This window comes from Trematomus bernacchii, unplaced genomic scaffold (assembly GCF_902827165.1).
Source record: "Trematomus bernacchii unplaced genomic scaffold, fTreBer1.1, whole genome shotgun sequence".
Lineage (NCBI taxonomy): Eukaryota > Metazoa > Chordata > Actinopteri > Perciformes > Nototheniidae > Trematomus > Trematomus bernacchii.
In genome coordinates this window covers 442,760-457,381 of record NW_022987409.1, presented here as the reverse complement: position 1 = coordinate 457,381, position 14,622 = coordinate 442,760, and the positions used below count along the sequence as shown (strand labels likewise).

The following is a 14,622-nucleotide window of genomic DNA, read 5'->3' as shown; positions in this document are numbered from 1 at the left end:
TGATTTATAAATGGTTCTTAATGATTAATAAAGTGTTTACAAACTAATTCACAACCTAATTATAAACCGTTTATGAATCCTTTATAAGGGTAGTCTTATTGTAAAGTGGTACCGATTTTTGAATGCAGGACGTTGAGTTGTAACAACTTCTACACTGTTATTACTTTTTATCTAAGAAAAATATAGTTGTTCTTCTTCCACCACCGCATTTTTGTGATAATAAGTCCGTGACCAGTTGTTTCTTTTTTTTTTTTTTATTGAAAAATAACACATAACATAAAGTGAAAAAAAGTATTCTGAAAATAATTACAATGCTACAGGAATCCCGTTTTGATAATCGAAAAGAGGAAAACACATTTACACAAAAGTATATTTTGATATACTTATTTTCATTTGAAGGGATATGGCCTGGAGAGCAGTCTGGAAAGAGGCCTTTTGATACAGAACCACTACACTTTATAACGGAACCAAAAAATGAGCAACCCAAGCCCCCAAACTAAATTGTACATCCCTACACTGAATTGGACAAGGTCATGAAGTTCAGAGAAAAGTAGATACTTGCACATTTTCATCAATGAAAGAAAATAAATGTATCAAAGAGGGATGGGGAGCAGTTTTATCTAGAATAATAACATTTTACTGTAAAGGTTGTCTCTGTACAAAAACAAAGCAAGTTTGGAAATAATAGCACCTGAAGTCTAACGTTTGTTTGAAAATGCACCGTTTATCCGACACCTAACCCTTGGCTCACTATTTAATGCAACCTGCCCTTTGCTGGGGGGAGGTGTTGTTGCCATGTCGATTGCCTTCTCACAGTCTTTTTACCCTTTTTACACAACCACATCCACTCAATGTCCATGTACACTCACCATGTATACCACTGAACTCCTGCTGCACCCAAATGCCTTTCTAAGCTGAACATACAAACACAAGGCATTGCAGTCACTCACTTTATAAATCACAAAGACCTGTCACCTTAAGTCGTCTTGAAAATAAAAACTCTCAACGCATAGTGGCTGTGCATGAAGCAGACGTCATACAACTTCTAAACATTTGCTCTCTTTGAATCTGACAAAAATAACCATCTATTTAGAGCACCCAGATGCAGCTGATGAGTTAAAATGATAAATGACATCATAAATAAGACTTAATGGGCATCATCCAAACGTAACAATGCGGTTATACCCCAAAGGTGAAACAAAAAAGTATTTCCCAAATAGGAATCAAGATGGCATCTGTCCAAAGAAGAGTTAAACTCTTGGTTATGAGCAATTCAATACAGAAAATTAATTGTCATCCCACTCCTGGCAAAAATAGACATTTTACTTTTCCAACACGACATTATTTCCAAAAATAACTGAAAAAAGCTGAGTTTACTGTTAAGGGTATATGGAACAAATGTATAGAAAGTTAAAGAAACTTTGTTTCAGCTTTGACGACCCTCTCACCAACACCAGTTTAGTGACTTTAGACCCCAGCCCTCCTCTGATGTGAAACAGGTGCTTGGTAACTTCCCTGCATGTCTGTGTCCTTTCTGTCAAACAGAATCACATCAGGATCTGCTGCCTGTGCAACTCGTATTGCCTCTGCAGTCACAGGACGCAGAGCCTAGGATATCCTCTGGATCAGTTTATCATCCGATAGGCAGTAGAGCATGTTGACTGACAGCTCGGCGATGAAGGCCTCACAGGCCTTTCGGGAGACGCCGTTACAGCCTCGCAGGTCGAGCAGCGAGATGCAGGCGAGGCGGCGGAGATACTTTAGACACGTATCGGACAGTTTACTGCAACCTGGGGAAGAGACAAGAACACAGGACCATTACAAATGATGCATGTGCGTCATCAACAGTCTCATATATCTGACTTTTCACTTGACTAAAGCGGAGACTTGTAAACAAAATTGTAGTTGGCCAAGAAAATTACAATTGGTGCATCTGTAGTTTAGTTCATAGTTTTGCATCTTCAATATGATCTATCCTCATGAATCTCTCACCTCCCAGGTTGAGTTCTGTGACGGTGTTCCGGGTGGAGGAGCCCACTGCAGTCAGCAGGTTGATGGAGTTGTCCGTGAGGTTGTTGCAGTGGGAGATGTCCAGTTTGGTTAAATGTGGCATGTGGCGGATCACCAGGCGCAGGGTGGAGTCGCTGATGTCCAGGCCGGCTAGACGCAGACACTGCATGCTGCGCAACTGACTGCGATTGTCACAACCTGGAAGAAGAGAAGAAGAAAGGCTGAGTTTTTGTCTTAAGATTTTGATAAAGAAAAGGGAAAAATTAGAAGAAAGAGTATAACGTAGGGGATAATAGGATGCAAGAGTTTCAGAGGCTTTCCTCACCTGGAGGGGTGACTAGATCCCTGATCTGAGAGTCTTTGACTCCGTCTGCATACCGCAGGTCAAGAGAGCGGAGGAGAGGGCACCCAGAGGAGCAGAGAGCGGAAATAGATAACCATGAACACCCGGCCAGCATCAGATCCTTCAGCCCTGCAAAACAAAGGAAATGTTCAAATACGGTGGAGGTAGGGCTAACACAAATTGGTAGAAAAATAAACTAATTCAAAATGCATCTGGTTGCAAACCAGATTTTATAAAATAAAAAAGTAAATATGTGATTTAAAAAAAAGTGTTGTAAGAAATATAAAGGATTTTTAACCATTGGTTGAAAATCAAGAGAGAGTGTATTTGACGTACCAGGAAGTCGGCCAACGAGCCAGTTGAGCTGTTTTTTAGAGATGTTGGTCCAAGAGAGATCGAGTGTGATTGGCTGTCTCTTTATGATGCCCGTCAGAGCCTGAGGAGTCACGGTGCGTTTGATGCTCAGGTCAATCCGGGCCCATAGCCGCTTGTCTAAACACCTACGAACAAGCACACACAGATTTAGGACACATCCATTTCAAGTTCTTTATCTGCAAAGCAATATGACCTACTGACACTACTTGGTTATTAATGCGGATAAACACCATGTCACCACGGAGTTTGCATTAGAAAAGATATTGAAAACAATTAAGAATGAAGTTTGTGACAACTGAAATCCACTTATCTAATTAAAATACTTAAAAAAAAATTTTTGACTTTCAACGTCTGCATGAAACTAACGGTAAAAATAACCGCAACTCAGAACAATCTGATCCCCTTTAGATGGCTGTTTTAATGACAGCCATCTAAACCTCAAACTACGACCTGAAGAAGAAATAAACATGACGAGTCTGTGAAATGATGTTTCCATTGTTCCATTTCTCATGAAAAAGATGATAAAATAATAAAAATATGTTAGCATTGAAGCTTAACGAATATGGATATTTTGCAAAACAGGAGCACGATACAGTGGAATCAGATATTATAACCCCTTCCGAATAAACCCCTATCATCTAACAGGTCTTACCATTTGTACCAGTTCTTGCAGACGGCCATGCAGACGCAGAGATCTGCTCGACTCAAGTAACGGAAGACAGAGACCCAGACCTCCCTCTCGCAGCCCGGCCCGCTGGCTCCGTTCTCCCTCTCCGCCTCGCCCCCCCCCCTCCTGCAGGGCGGACAGAGGGATGCGCAGATGTGGAAGATCGGGGGTCGACGAAGAGGAGGCGCCGTTGCTCAGTTTAGCCGGCCTGGTTTTCTGAGAGTCCTCCAGCCTCTCTTGAGTGTCTGTGTGTCCGCTCGGTGTGTGTGGGCGTGCGTGCTTACTGGAGTGTGGATCAGGACCGCGGTTCCTAATGGGGGGTCTGGCGAGGACTCTGCTCTGGTTGTGTATTGTGGAAGGGGGAGTTTGAGGGGAGATGGCTTCCAATTTGGGGACGATGGCCGACGGGTCCCGCTGGGCTCTGGTTGGCTTTTGGAGTGTAACTTTATGATTTGAGCCAGCTTTTCTCCCGATCTCACCGTCCTGCTCGCTCTCCTCCTCGTCCTCTTCTGCTCCGTTTTGGTTGGCCGCCTCGCTCAGGTCCTCCTCTCTCTCTTTGGCTGCCTCTCGCCTCGACTGTGGCTGGTTCTCCTTATCCAGCCCCCTCCCGCTGTTCTGCCCCTCTTCCTCGTCGCTGCTGGAGCTGCTGCTGTTGGTGCTGCTGCTGGTGCTGCTGTCCTCCGTCTCCTCCTCCAACTCTTCATGGCTTCTACCACTTCTCATGCCTCTCCCTGCTCCTCCCCCCCGCAGCCTCACCCCTCTCCCCCTCCCTCGGCGAGCCTCTCCCTTGGGCTCAAGTGCCAGACCGAGGGAAGACTGCTGCTGCTGCTGCTGCTGCTGCTGCTGCTGCTGCTGCTGCTGCTGCTGCTGGAAAGACCCCGTCCCCCCTGGAGAGCTGGGGTGAGGAGGCGCTCCGGCCCAGGTGGAGCCCCGGCCTCGGCCCTGAGAGAGTCTGCTGGTGGCGGTGCGCAGCCTGGACGGCAGCCTGGAGCACAGCGAGCGGGGGGAACGCTCCTGAGACGACTGCTTCTGTTGGGGAAACCAAAAAGGACAACAGATGAGAACAAGATAGTATATGCTTCAAACACCTAATTCAATAATAGAATCTGCTCAGCAGTATTGTCTCTGTTCACAATGACCCACAGCACCTGGAAATAACTAAGTGCCACATCGCAGCTGCAATGATGTTCAATTTCACAGTGCTAACTGCAGAGTTGACGAAGCAGACAAATAATCTAAAACTATTTTGATAATCAAATCATCTTTAAAATAGCTTGTCATGCAATACTGGCAGACAATCACCACATGTTCACCGACGAAGAACCCAGAGATTTCCTGCTTAACTCGGATTGAAATCTTATTCAACTGAAAATCTTTAGGACATTTAAAGAAACTTCTTGGACAAAGGATTTTATTTTGATGTAACAAGGAACAACAGTACTGTGGAATTAAAATATAATACGCAACATGACAATAGAAGTGCACTGCTTACCGTTAAGATTTTGCTGCGCTCTAGTTTTATCTGCAGTAAACAAAAAAGGGGTTGGGACAAAGAAAATAAACACACATTCACATATTTGTAACTGCTGTTAAGTCAAAGGAGGTGACTTGTATCTGCAGCATCTGTCCACCCAGCTTCAGGGTTAAACCACATTTTTAAAAATATGACTCGATAGATTTAGCTAGCTTTTGATCATTAAAACACCAACTTACCCTCTTCTTCAGTCTGAGCTCCAGTGCATTTGCTCTTTTCCGGTTCTGTTGATGCTGCAGGAGCAGCTTCTGAGACGGTGGGAGAGCTGTGGGTCGGGAGGAGGAACCGCTACGTGTCCCTCGTCTCGCCCCTACGCCGATGCCTTCCCGGAAGGCGCGTTTGATCGGTGGCAGAGCGGTTGAGCCCTCCGACTCTCCACTCTCCTCATCGCTGGTAGACTGGAGTGGGGGGGCAGGGAGAGAAGATAGGTGAGTATGGACATGAAACATATGAACACATGGTGTGGGAGAGTGAGTGAGTGAGTGAGTGAGTGAGGATATGCTTACCTCTGAGCCTGAGTCTTTTCCATGGTAACATTTGGGACATTCCCAGCAGCTGGGCAGATCGATATTGATTTTCCCTTCACCAGGCTCCTGAAACAGCAAACAGTTCAAATGTCTGAATCAGCACTTCAGACATGCGCATGCAGCTTTATAGGGAGCAAAACAGATCATGCTATAATTAGGCAGTGCATTCATATCAGTTTATAGCCTCACTGTTAGAAGCAGATTACCTTATTGCATTGACGATGGACTATCTGCGAGCACACAGAGCACTCCATCAGGGAGTGAGTGCTGGGATTTGATTCGTCAGATTCCCCTTCTGCACATATGGCACATCGCGCTGTGTTCGGTAAGGCAGGCTGAGGAGGAGATAAACGTTATTTACTCCAAGGTTAAAAATAATATAGTCCTTTTAGATATGATGTTGATAAACATTACTATGAATTCAAATTCTGAAATCCAATTAGGATTACCATTACTTTTGACATCATTTAATTTACTGTATTTAACTAGCCTGACATTGAACATACACACAGACAACTCACCGCTAGACACCGTCTCATGATGCAGCCCTTCTTCATGCGCCCCGGACCACCAAACTTCCTCATGTCGTGGCAGAACTGGCAGGTGCCGCACTCCTTCCTGCAGCAGGCGGCGCAGCGCTTACACCTGACCCGCCTGCGCCGCAGGGCGGAGATGGAGGAGCGCTTGATGGACCTCAGGGGCTTGGGGCCCAAGCGAGGACGGTAAATGACGGGGGGAGGGGGAGTGGGGGGCTGGTACCATGAAGGCTGAATGAGGGACATCAGTGAGAAAGTAAGGAAGGTAGGTTAGAATTATGGAAGCACTATACAAGGGAAATATGGACTTTCAGAACACCAATACTTTAATAAATATAAAGATGGTTTCAGTTGTGCTTTATACTGCTTTCAGAATTTAAAAAAAGTGAACTGCAATTTTCTCCTGACTCATTTGATAACAAATAGCAGGTGGGAATATATTATTCAACAATTTAGACTTATAATTGAATGTGGAAAAAGAAACAATATATGATGACATACTTCGTACTTCCAGCTACCTTCGAAGTGTGTAAACGTGTGTTCTGTACTCACCCTTTTGGGCCACTTGACGATGGGCTCTCCAGTGTAGGACAGTTTGGCGTCATCATTGACATGCCCCTTTAGAAGAGTCTGAAAAAGTGCAAAGGAGAAAAGACAAGTTTTAAGACGAAAAAATCAAATATATCTAAAGGTCCACATTAGCAAAGCCCCATGAAAGCAGTAGCATCCAGCGTGAGTTGATTGTGAGAGGAACACGGCTCTCACCTTCATGTCATCGAGCAGGGCGTCGGGGTTCATGATGCCCACAGGGACGCACTTCTTCTGCTCCGGCAGCCCCTCCAGCTTCCCCAAGAGGTTCCACAGCCCCTCCAGCTCAAAGGGAGTCAGCAGGTGTTGAGCTTCTGTCTCTTTAGCTTCCTCTTCGTCCTGTTCTTTGACCGCCTCTTCCTTTATCTCCTTGTTCTCAGTGTCGCTGTCGACTCCATTAGAGGTGCCATTCCTGTTGGAGTCAATGTTTTCCATGTCAGCCTTGGTCAGTCCTGAAAACAGAGAGGACACAATCGTTGAAGTTTATGTCATACTGTTACTATGTTCATTACTAGGTCTGTGTGCAAAAGAGAACAAAATGAGGGTAGTTGTGTTTTCTTGTGTTCATCCGTCCTCACCTACGCCCAGGGAGTATTTTTTGAACTCAGGAGTGAGATGGGAGATGTTGGTCTGACAGTAGAGGTATCTCTCCAGGACGTACCAGCACATCTCATAGTAAAAAGGGTAGCGGAACTTTGCTGGCACCTAGAGGAGGAGGAGAGAAACAGAAATGTCTCAAATGTTTTTCATGTGAATGTTTCGTGAAATACCAATGACAGAAATGTAAATGTAAACTATGTTTGTTAGCTGCTATATACCTACAAATCAAGTTACTCTTAAGAAGCTCTGAACCACGGGTGGTGCTCCAGCTGATTATTTTAGTTGTCGATCACAAAAAACTTGTGTTCTAACCCAATTCTGAAAATATTCTTGTTTCGTCTCCCACCATTGTCAACATGCATGACAAATCCACATGTTTCCTGAGTGTCATTCTTCATTTTTATCAGCTATATTAAGTCTTAGTAACTTACTCTAATTATTGTAATGAGTTCTACTTACCAAAGTATAAAGATTGTGAAATTGTGTGTTAGTGCTACTGCTATCGGATTGTTACTCAGTGTTGGCAGATGTCCTAAACTTATGATTTAAAATGTGTAGAGGTGAGAAATAAGTACAAATCTGTTCATGTTGTGTAGCTTGATTGGTGATATAATTCTTTCAACATGACTAGGTTTTCATCACCCGTGTTTTTCTATTCCGAGTAATTCCACAGAATAAGACTCTGAATCACGTCTTGCATAATCACAAGATGTGTGGCAAGATGTTGTGTATCCACAGCAGAATAAAAAGACCACAGCTGATGTGAGGCGCTGCTCACCCGTGTGCGATCCTCGATGCTGTAGATGTTGAGCTGCATGGGGATGTTAAAGCTGTGGAGGAAATTCCCCCCAAACACCAACGTGTCCTCTGGGGTGTACACAGCATGGATCCACCCTGCAACAAACAAGACACGAGACGCTGTAGCTGTGTAGTGCTCAAGTGTGCGTTTGGTTTTCGGGGTCTGTATGCGGCTCCCGTATTTTCTTTACATACCTGATGGGATTATGAAGGTGTTTCCTTGCTTGAGTTCTATCCTCTGACAGTCAAAGCACTTGTCCCCCAAGAAGATGTCTCCCTGTTTTCCTGATAACACCCAGTTCTCGTACATCTCCAGGTTCTGGGGTGTGGGTGGAATCAGCCAGAACACCTGTAGGGGTCCCAGGTAAAAAGGTCACGTTGATTGTCTTAGGTCAACATTTACATAAAGACACCGCCAGGGCACTCGTGTGCATTTAAAATCTGTGTAACAGAGACTAAATGTAATATAGAGTGAAACGAAATGTAGATGCTAAATACTACTAGACTAGGATTATTTTGCATCATAATTCTGAGCAGGGTGACTGGTAAATGGCTTTTTTCCTAGTGTGTGAAAAGCTCAGAAAAATTGACGTCATTCAGGAGTAAAAAAAACATTGCTTCCTTTCACCATGTAATATTCAAGTCGTGTGCGACAGTATTTATCCGAAAACTCAAAAGGCCGTTGGGTCACCACAGGCAGCCAAAACTGAAATGTATGATTTGTGTGCCGTGACACCTGGACTGACCTTTCCGCCTCGCAGGATGTGGTACCAGACGGAAGTGCCTCCAAAGTCGATGTGGAAATCTGTGAAGCAGCCCTGCACACTCATGAGACAGTACCTGAGAGGAGTGGAGGAAGCAAGGACACACAAGGTGGATTTGAATAACAGGATAAAGTGTTGAAAATAAAAACAGGCATTAAGAGACTATGAATTGAATCAAGACTATGCCTGCTGGAGGATATGATACGAGTAATGTATCCCAACTAAAGCAGAGCACATGTTGTATGTTTTAAGCCTCTGGTTTACTCACTTCTGCACTTTGGGATAATGCATGTCTATGATGGCGTTAGTGGAGTCTCTCTGTCTCTCCTTGAGATGGCGAGGCCACATGTTGTCCACCCAGTCAATGAGGTCCACCTGGACAAAAGGGAAAAAGGAAAGTTGTACAAAACATACATGAAATGTGTGCACTAAACTCAGACTGTGATAAGTGACTCTGCTTTATGCATGTAGGCTTTAAAACAGAGGAGAAATGATTGGGATAAATAGCTCTACTTTCTTAACTGAGAGAGAATTTTCTGGTAAATCATCTTGTTGTGACTTAAAGGCGTCAGAGTTCCAAAACGACATTGTCAAATGTGCACAACGGGGATGTTGTAAAACACTAACAAGTTCATATGTGTGTATTCTCACCGAAGCCGGCCGTTTGACCAGATTCTCCAGCTTGGTGTGGCTGAACTCCAGACTGATGACGTTGTAGAGTTTTTCTCTCTCTGATGGCGGCGTCTCATAGTAGCGTCTCCACTGAGCCATCGACATCTCGATTCCTTTCTGGGTGTTCACATCCATCACGTCAACAATTCGTCGACTTCCTGCAAAATAATTCATTGGAGTTCAGTAACAGTGCAAAAATGTATTATCCTAAAATATACAAAATACTCATTGCTATTGTGTGTATTACTTTTATATTGATTTGAATGTCTAGAAATTACAGCCTGAATATTGGGAGTTGTGATTGCCACTTTACAGTTAGTTTAGCATTTCCTTCATTTATATCTTGATACTTGCTCAAAGATATATATAAAAAGTGTTCAAATTGTTCTATAGGTCCAGCCCGTTGTGTACAAAGATGAAAGCCAATAAAGGGCATAAAATGGGAACTTACCGACAAACAACTTGACATCACTCACACTGAAATCAGAGTCTGGCATTCTGCAAGAGAGGCAAATCAAAAACCGTGTTATTAAAAAATAAATAAAAGAATCTCCAAACACAAACAGGTTAAGTGGGTTATTAGTATTAGCTTTGAAATAACTCACAATCAGCTAGAATACCTTTATATAAGAAAACTAATAACAAAGATATAGTTTTAGAGACAAGTAATGTGGCTTACTGTATGCCAAGGCCATTGGCTGCCTCAAAGATAATGGGCTCCCTGAGCCCTTCCCTCTGGATGTACTCAAATGTGAAATCTAGAAAAATCAAGCAACAGAGTATGTAAAACAAACAGTTAGCATGCATCATCTTTACATTGCATCAGACATGTTTTTTATTGAAATGATATCCCAAGAATATCTTGGATTAGTTTGAACCTCTCACCTTTTCCCTCCATGTGTTTGATCAATTCAGAGTTAAACCTGCTGCACTGCAGCTTCTCGTCCAGGTCGAACATCCGCTTCCCTTCAATTTCATCGTCTGAGATTCCATCGTCTTGGTAGCGGCGTCGCGTCCCTGTACGCTGAGGACAAAACACAGATTCTGTTAACCTCTAGATTAGACATGAGAAACAATAGTGAGCAACAGAAAGATAACAAGATAAGAGGACAGGAATAACTGGCAGGGAGACATGTTGGATGTTTTATTGCAAAAAAGATCATTCAGGGCCAGCTTGGTTAAAGAAGACAATCAGACACAGCAATGCTGATATGTAGATCACAAATATTTGAAGTAACAGACTAAAGACGTAATGATTTTCTTGGGAAGGAAAACAAACAACTAATATCAACCAGTATTCAATGAAAAACTAATGAGTGACTGTTCTTTTGTGATATCTAAGCCTCATAAATGGCTTACTTTTCACTAGATTGGGCTATTTTTACTGAACATCCTAACTGAGAAAATAATGTTGAACATGTATTTTGGTTAATAGAAGCTTACAGTAATTATAATATATAGTTACATAACTAAATAATACAAATAAATTATTCTAACCCGAACAATGGATTCTTCATTTAAAAGTATTCACTTTCTAGAAAGATTATTTGGAATTAAATTAAAAAATTAAAAGGTAGGTTTGAGCTGCAGGTTTTTTAACAAGATATTTGTAAACATTTTCCTAAAAAGGACTATTAAATGTCCTTGAATTTTTTTGTGTGGAAATGTGTTAAAATTCATTGCATGGGTTAGCTGCTTTTAATTAATATATGATATGACTCGGTCGTCATTAAATAATTCATTACAAAAAACCAAAATGGTATGGAATGACCCTTAATGCATTTAAAAAATGTTCTTGTTTAATTGGTTAGATATGAGGTGACACCCAAGGGAGCTGACCTCAATATCTCAGTGGTAAAAGGGATCTCAAATTAGTGATAAACTAATGCTTTCACAAGTCACAAATAATACATCCAAACAGATCATTCAGCCAGAATACCAAATCAGTTCATGTGGTAACTAAACAATACAGCATCACAATAGCACGGGTTAATCTTCCACACACTGACCCCCCTCTTCTGCCCGCCTGCCATTCAACCTATGCAGCACTGCTTGGCTAGACAGATGGATAAAGGACAACACCCCCGCTCTCACATCTCCCCACCCCCATAGCACAAATGTGGTATTATCTAAACTCAAGATACTCCTCACTATCATAACTGAGTTTAAAGACAATAAGATGCAACTGAAAACTATTTTATAAGATTAAAGCCACCAATGCTGATGTTTCCATATAAAGTAATAAAACTGTCAAAGGAAATCAAAAAAATGCAATTAAAGGAACACTTTATGTGGGCTTTTATTAGGCTTCTGTGTGTTCAACAAATAAGCCTAGACATGATTTCCATAACTAAATCCACACTGGTAGAATTAGCTTTATTATATTTAGATATGCATCATTTTACCCCCCCCCACACCACTACAATCAATCATATTTCTCAGAGTACACAGTAGGTAATTTTAAAGCACTGACTTAATGACTTTACAACCATGGAAAAAGATAGTAAGGAGGTGAAACAGGGTATCACAGCACAGTTAAACAGTGAACTTGACCTTCTGTTGAACTCTTTAGACAGGTTCATTACTGTTGTTATTAGGGTGGCACACAAAACAAAAAAGGGACCACTACTGTCATTACCCAATGTGCCAAAATAAATTAGTCCACACAATCAAATACAATGGTTTACATCCACTAGACTTACTTCATGTAGGCATATTAAATAGGGTATCCTTTCACACATGATGATGAAAACCACACACAACATTGTAAACACAGAACAAGTGTTCCGGTAAGCTAACAGTTTGGTTAAGTTACTCACCAGGCGTTTGCTATACCGTGTATGAGGGTCCTCCATGATCTCTAGAAGAGAAACATAATGACGTTAAATTACACCGATGGTCAATCAGCGTTCAAAAGTTTTCCTGTGTTTTACGTTTTGTCGGACAGAAACACACACCTCTCTCTCTCTCTCTCTCTCTCTCTCTCTCTCTCTGAGAAGCTAGTTAGCCGTTAGCCGAGAGAGATGCTAAGCTAATGGTAGCAGCACAACATATTTACGTTAAACTTGCATTTCAGTATGAAGACAAGTGCCAAATATAGCAACTACCTTTAAACTGGGATATTCTCCACCAATGTGTCCATGTAAATAATAACGTTATTCCACTGTCGTTATCGGCTAACATAAACTACAACAGTTGACAAGCCCTTTCTTAAGTCCTCGGCTAACGATAGCTAGCTAGCTGACGTTAGCCTCTATACGGCAGTTGGTGGCTTCTTTATCGTTACCTCTGCGTTCCAACTCCCGTTAGTGGTGAAAGTAATGTCTCCCAGCTAAAGGGTCCGCAGCCCTTCAGCAAAGTCTCTCCCCATGTTATGCGATAACAGCTGAGTATACTGTTGTGTTTATTATTGTGTGATAAAGTTAGAACGATTCGACGCTTCGAGCCGCCATTTTCAGCTGGTCAGAAAACACACATACACATACACATTAAGTAAAAAAAAAAGCTCAAGGCCCACCCCCCTATTTGCCTCACTGCTACAGAAATTAGCATAGGGACACTCTCATTGGACAGAACATGTGCTATTTAAACATGATTATAATATGTTTATACAAGTGTACTCGTTTTATCTTCCACTGTCTGGCGGTTCAAGAGTGGGGTGATATCTATTAAATTATAACTCCGTTAAAGGTGGGGTAGGTAAGTTTGAGAAACCGGCTCGAGATACACTTTTTGTTATATTCCATGGAATGCTCTTAACATGGAATACATATTCACTATAATAACTATGAATATACTCCACTTCAAGGTACTGCATTCAGTAGGCTAGGCCTTCAGATCGTATTTGCAATATAATGTAGGCTACATGAAATATCAGAACTTCCTTTTCTTTTTCTGTGTTATTGGATAGTTAAAAATAGCCATTGTAAGCAATTAAGCAATTTCTTGCTTGTACCCTGTGAATTTTTTTTATCATGTAGGCCTAGGCCTATTTATTTTTCTAGAAAAATGCTTCACACCATGTGTGTATTAAAATAATGGGTGCTATTGTACTGTACTGAACCTCCATTATTAACATATCTATATGAAACGTTTTATAGTGTATATTTTTTTGATTGTATCATGTTTAATCTTATTTCATTTTAATTGATCACTGTCAATGTTTTTTCTTCGCTTTTTTTTTTACCCTTGAGCTGCTTTTCTACAGTGTATTTCTACAGTGGATAAATACAGATGTTGGCTTATCTGAATGTTGTACCTGGCTGCTATTTCTTTACATTTATATTGACAAATATAGCCTAATTGTAGATTTTTGCTTAGGTTCAATGTGTAATTATGTCATTAGAAGATAATATTATTTCTTCGTATTTGTTCATGTATTTCCACATATTATTTCTGGGTACATAAATGCATAATAAAAACAAATGCATATTTCACAAAATTAATGTACTAGGATTCATATGTGCACTGTGGTGTTTTTAATTATAACCTGCTACCCTTCTTGTCTGTTCATGTCCTGATGTAATGCTTATGTTCCTTCTGTGGATCACCGTGGATGATTTAATCTAAATGTATCACTGTTTTCCAATCCTAGTTATCCTCCACACGAGAAGCAAGAAAACAAGCGCACCCTGGAGTAGACCCCGCCCCCACGGTGCACCGAGCCTGCATCTGGTTTGGAGGAACAGTGAGATGGGGGATGAAATGAGGTCAGGGAAGCCGTTCATGCACGTTATGTCTTGCATCGCCATACATTTCCTGTAGCTTATCAGATCAAGTAAAATATGCTCTGAATGGTTTTGGGGGAGAGGAAGCCATGCATAAAGGCTGAATGCAAACCAACAGAAGAAGTGAAGCAGACACCGACACTTGGTACAACGCACGGAAATCTTTTATTACATAACAGGCTTTACTGGGTTTACACACTAGCCAGTGAGCGAGTGGCAGACGCTGTTACAGAAACACAATCAGTACAAGCATGTCAGCAGCACAGATTCATACAGACAGATCACACACACAACGAAATCACACACAATTTATTCAAATTATGACAACAATAATTCAGATAATACTACCTAATTGGATTTTTTTTTTTTGACCAGAGCATGATTATGCATAAGCATTAATGACATTTTGGTGCCAAATAAAGCCACTACAAAAAAAAATGTGGACTAAATCCTGCAAATTTGACTGAATCCTTATAAATAA

At 41.7% G+C, this 14,622-nt stretch overlaps 1 protein-coding gene across 1 annotated transcript; it reads right to left on the bottom strand.

Annotated features, from left to right (window-relative positions):
* Nucleotides 1–243: 243 nt before the first annotated feature.
* On the bottom strand, nucleotides 244–12,887 carry kdm2ab (lysine (K)-specific demethylase 2Ab). Its single transcript, XM_034139114.1, is given in 24 exon segments — nucleotides 244–1,790; nucleotides 1,993–2,208; nucleotides 2,336–2,482; nucleotides 2,690–2,853; nucleotides 3,381–3,517; nucleotides 3,519–4,424; nucleotides 4,888–4,917; nucleotides 5,109–5,327; nucleotides 5,436–5,522; nucleotides 5,663–5,791; nucleotides 5,978–6,223; nucleotides 6,545–6,622; nucleotides 6,758–7,032; nucleotides 7,159–7,285; nucleotides 7,959–8,074; nucleotides 8,174–8,327; nucleotides 8,725–8,818; nucleotides 9,011–9,117; nucleotides 9,394–9,572; nucleotides 9,866–9,912; nucleotides 10,094–10,172; nucleotides 10,300–10,438; nucleotides 12,234–12,274; nucleotides 12,701–12,887. Coding segments are annotated over 23 exon segments (3,894 nt in total). The 5' UTR covers nucleotides 12,270–12,274; nucleotides 12,701–12,887; the 3' UTR covers nucleotides 244–1,608.
* Between the last annotated feature and the right edge of the window lie 1,735 nt (nucleotides 12,888–14,622).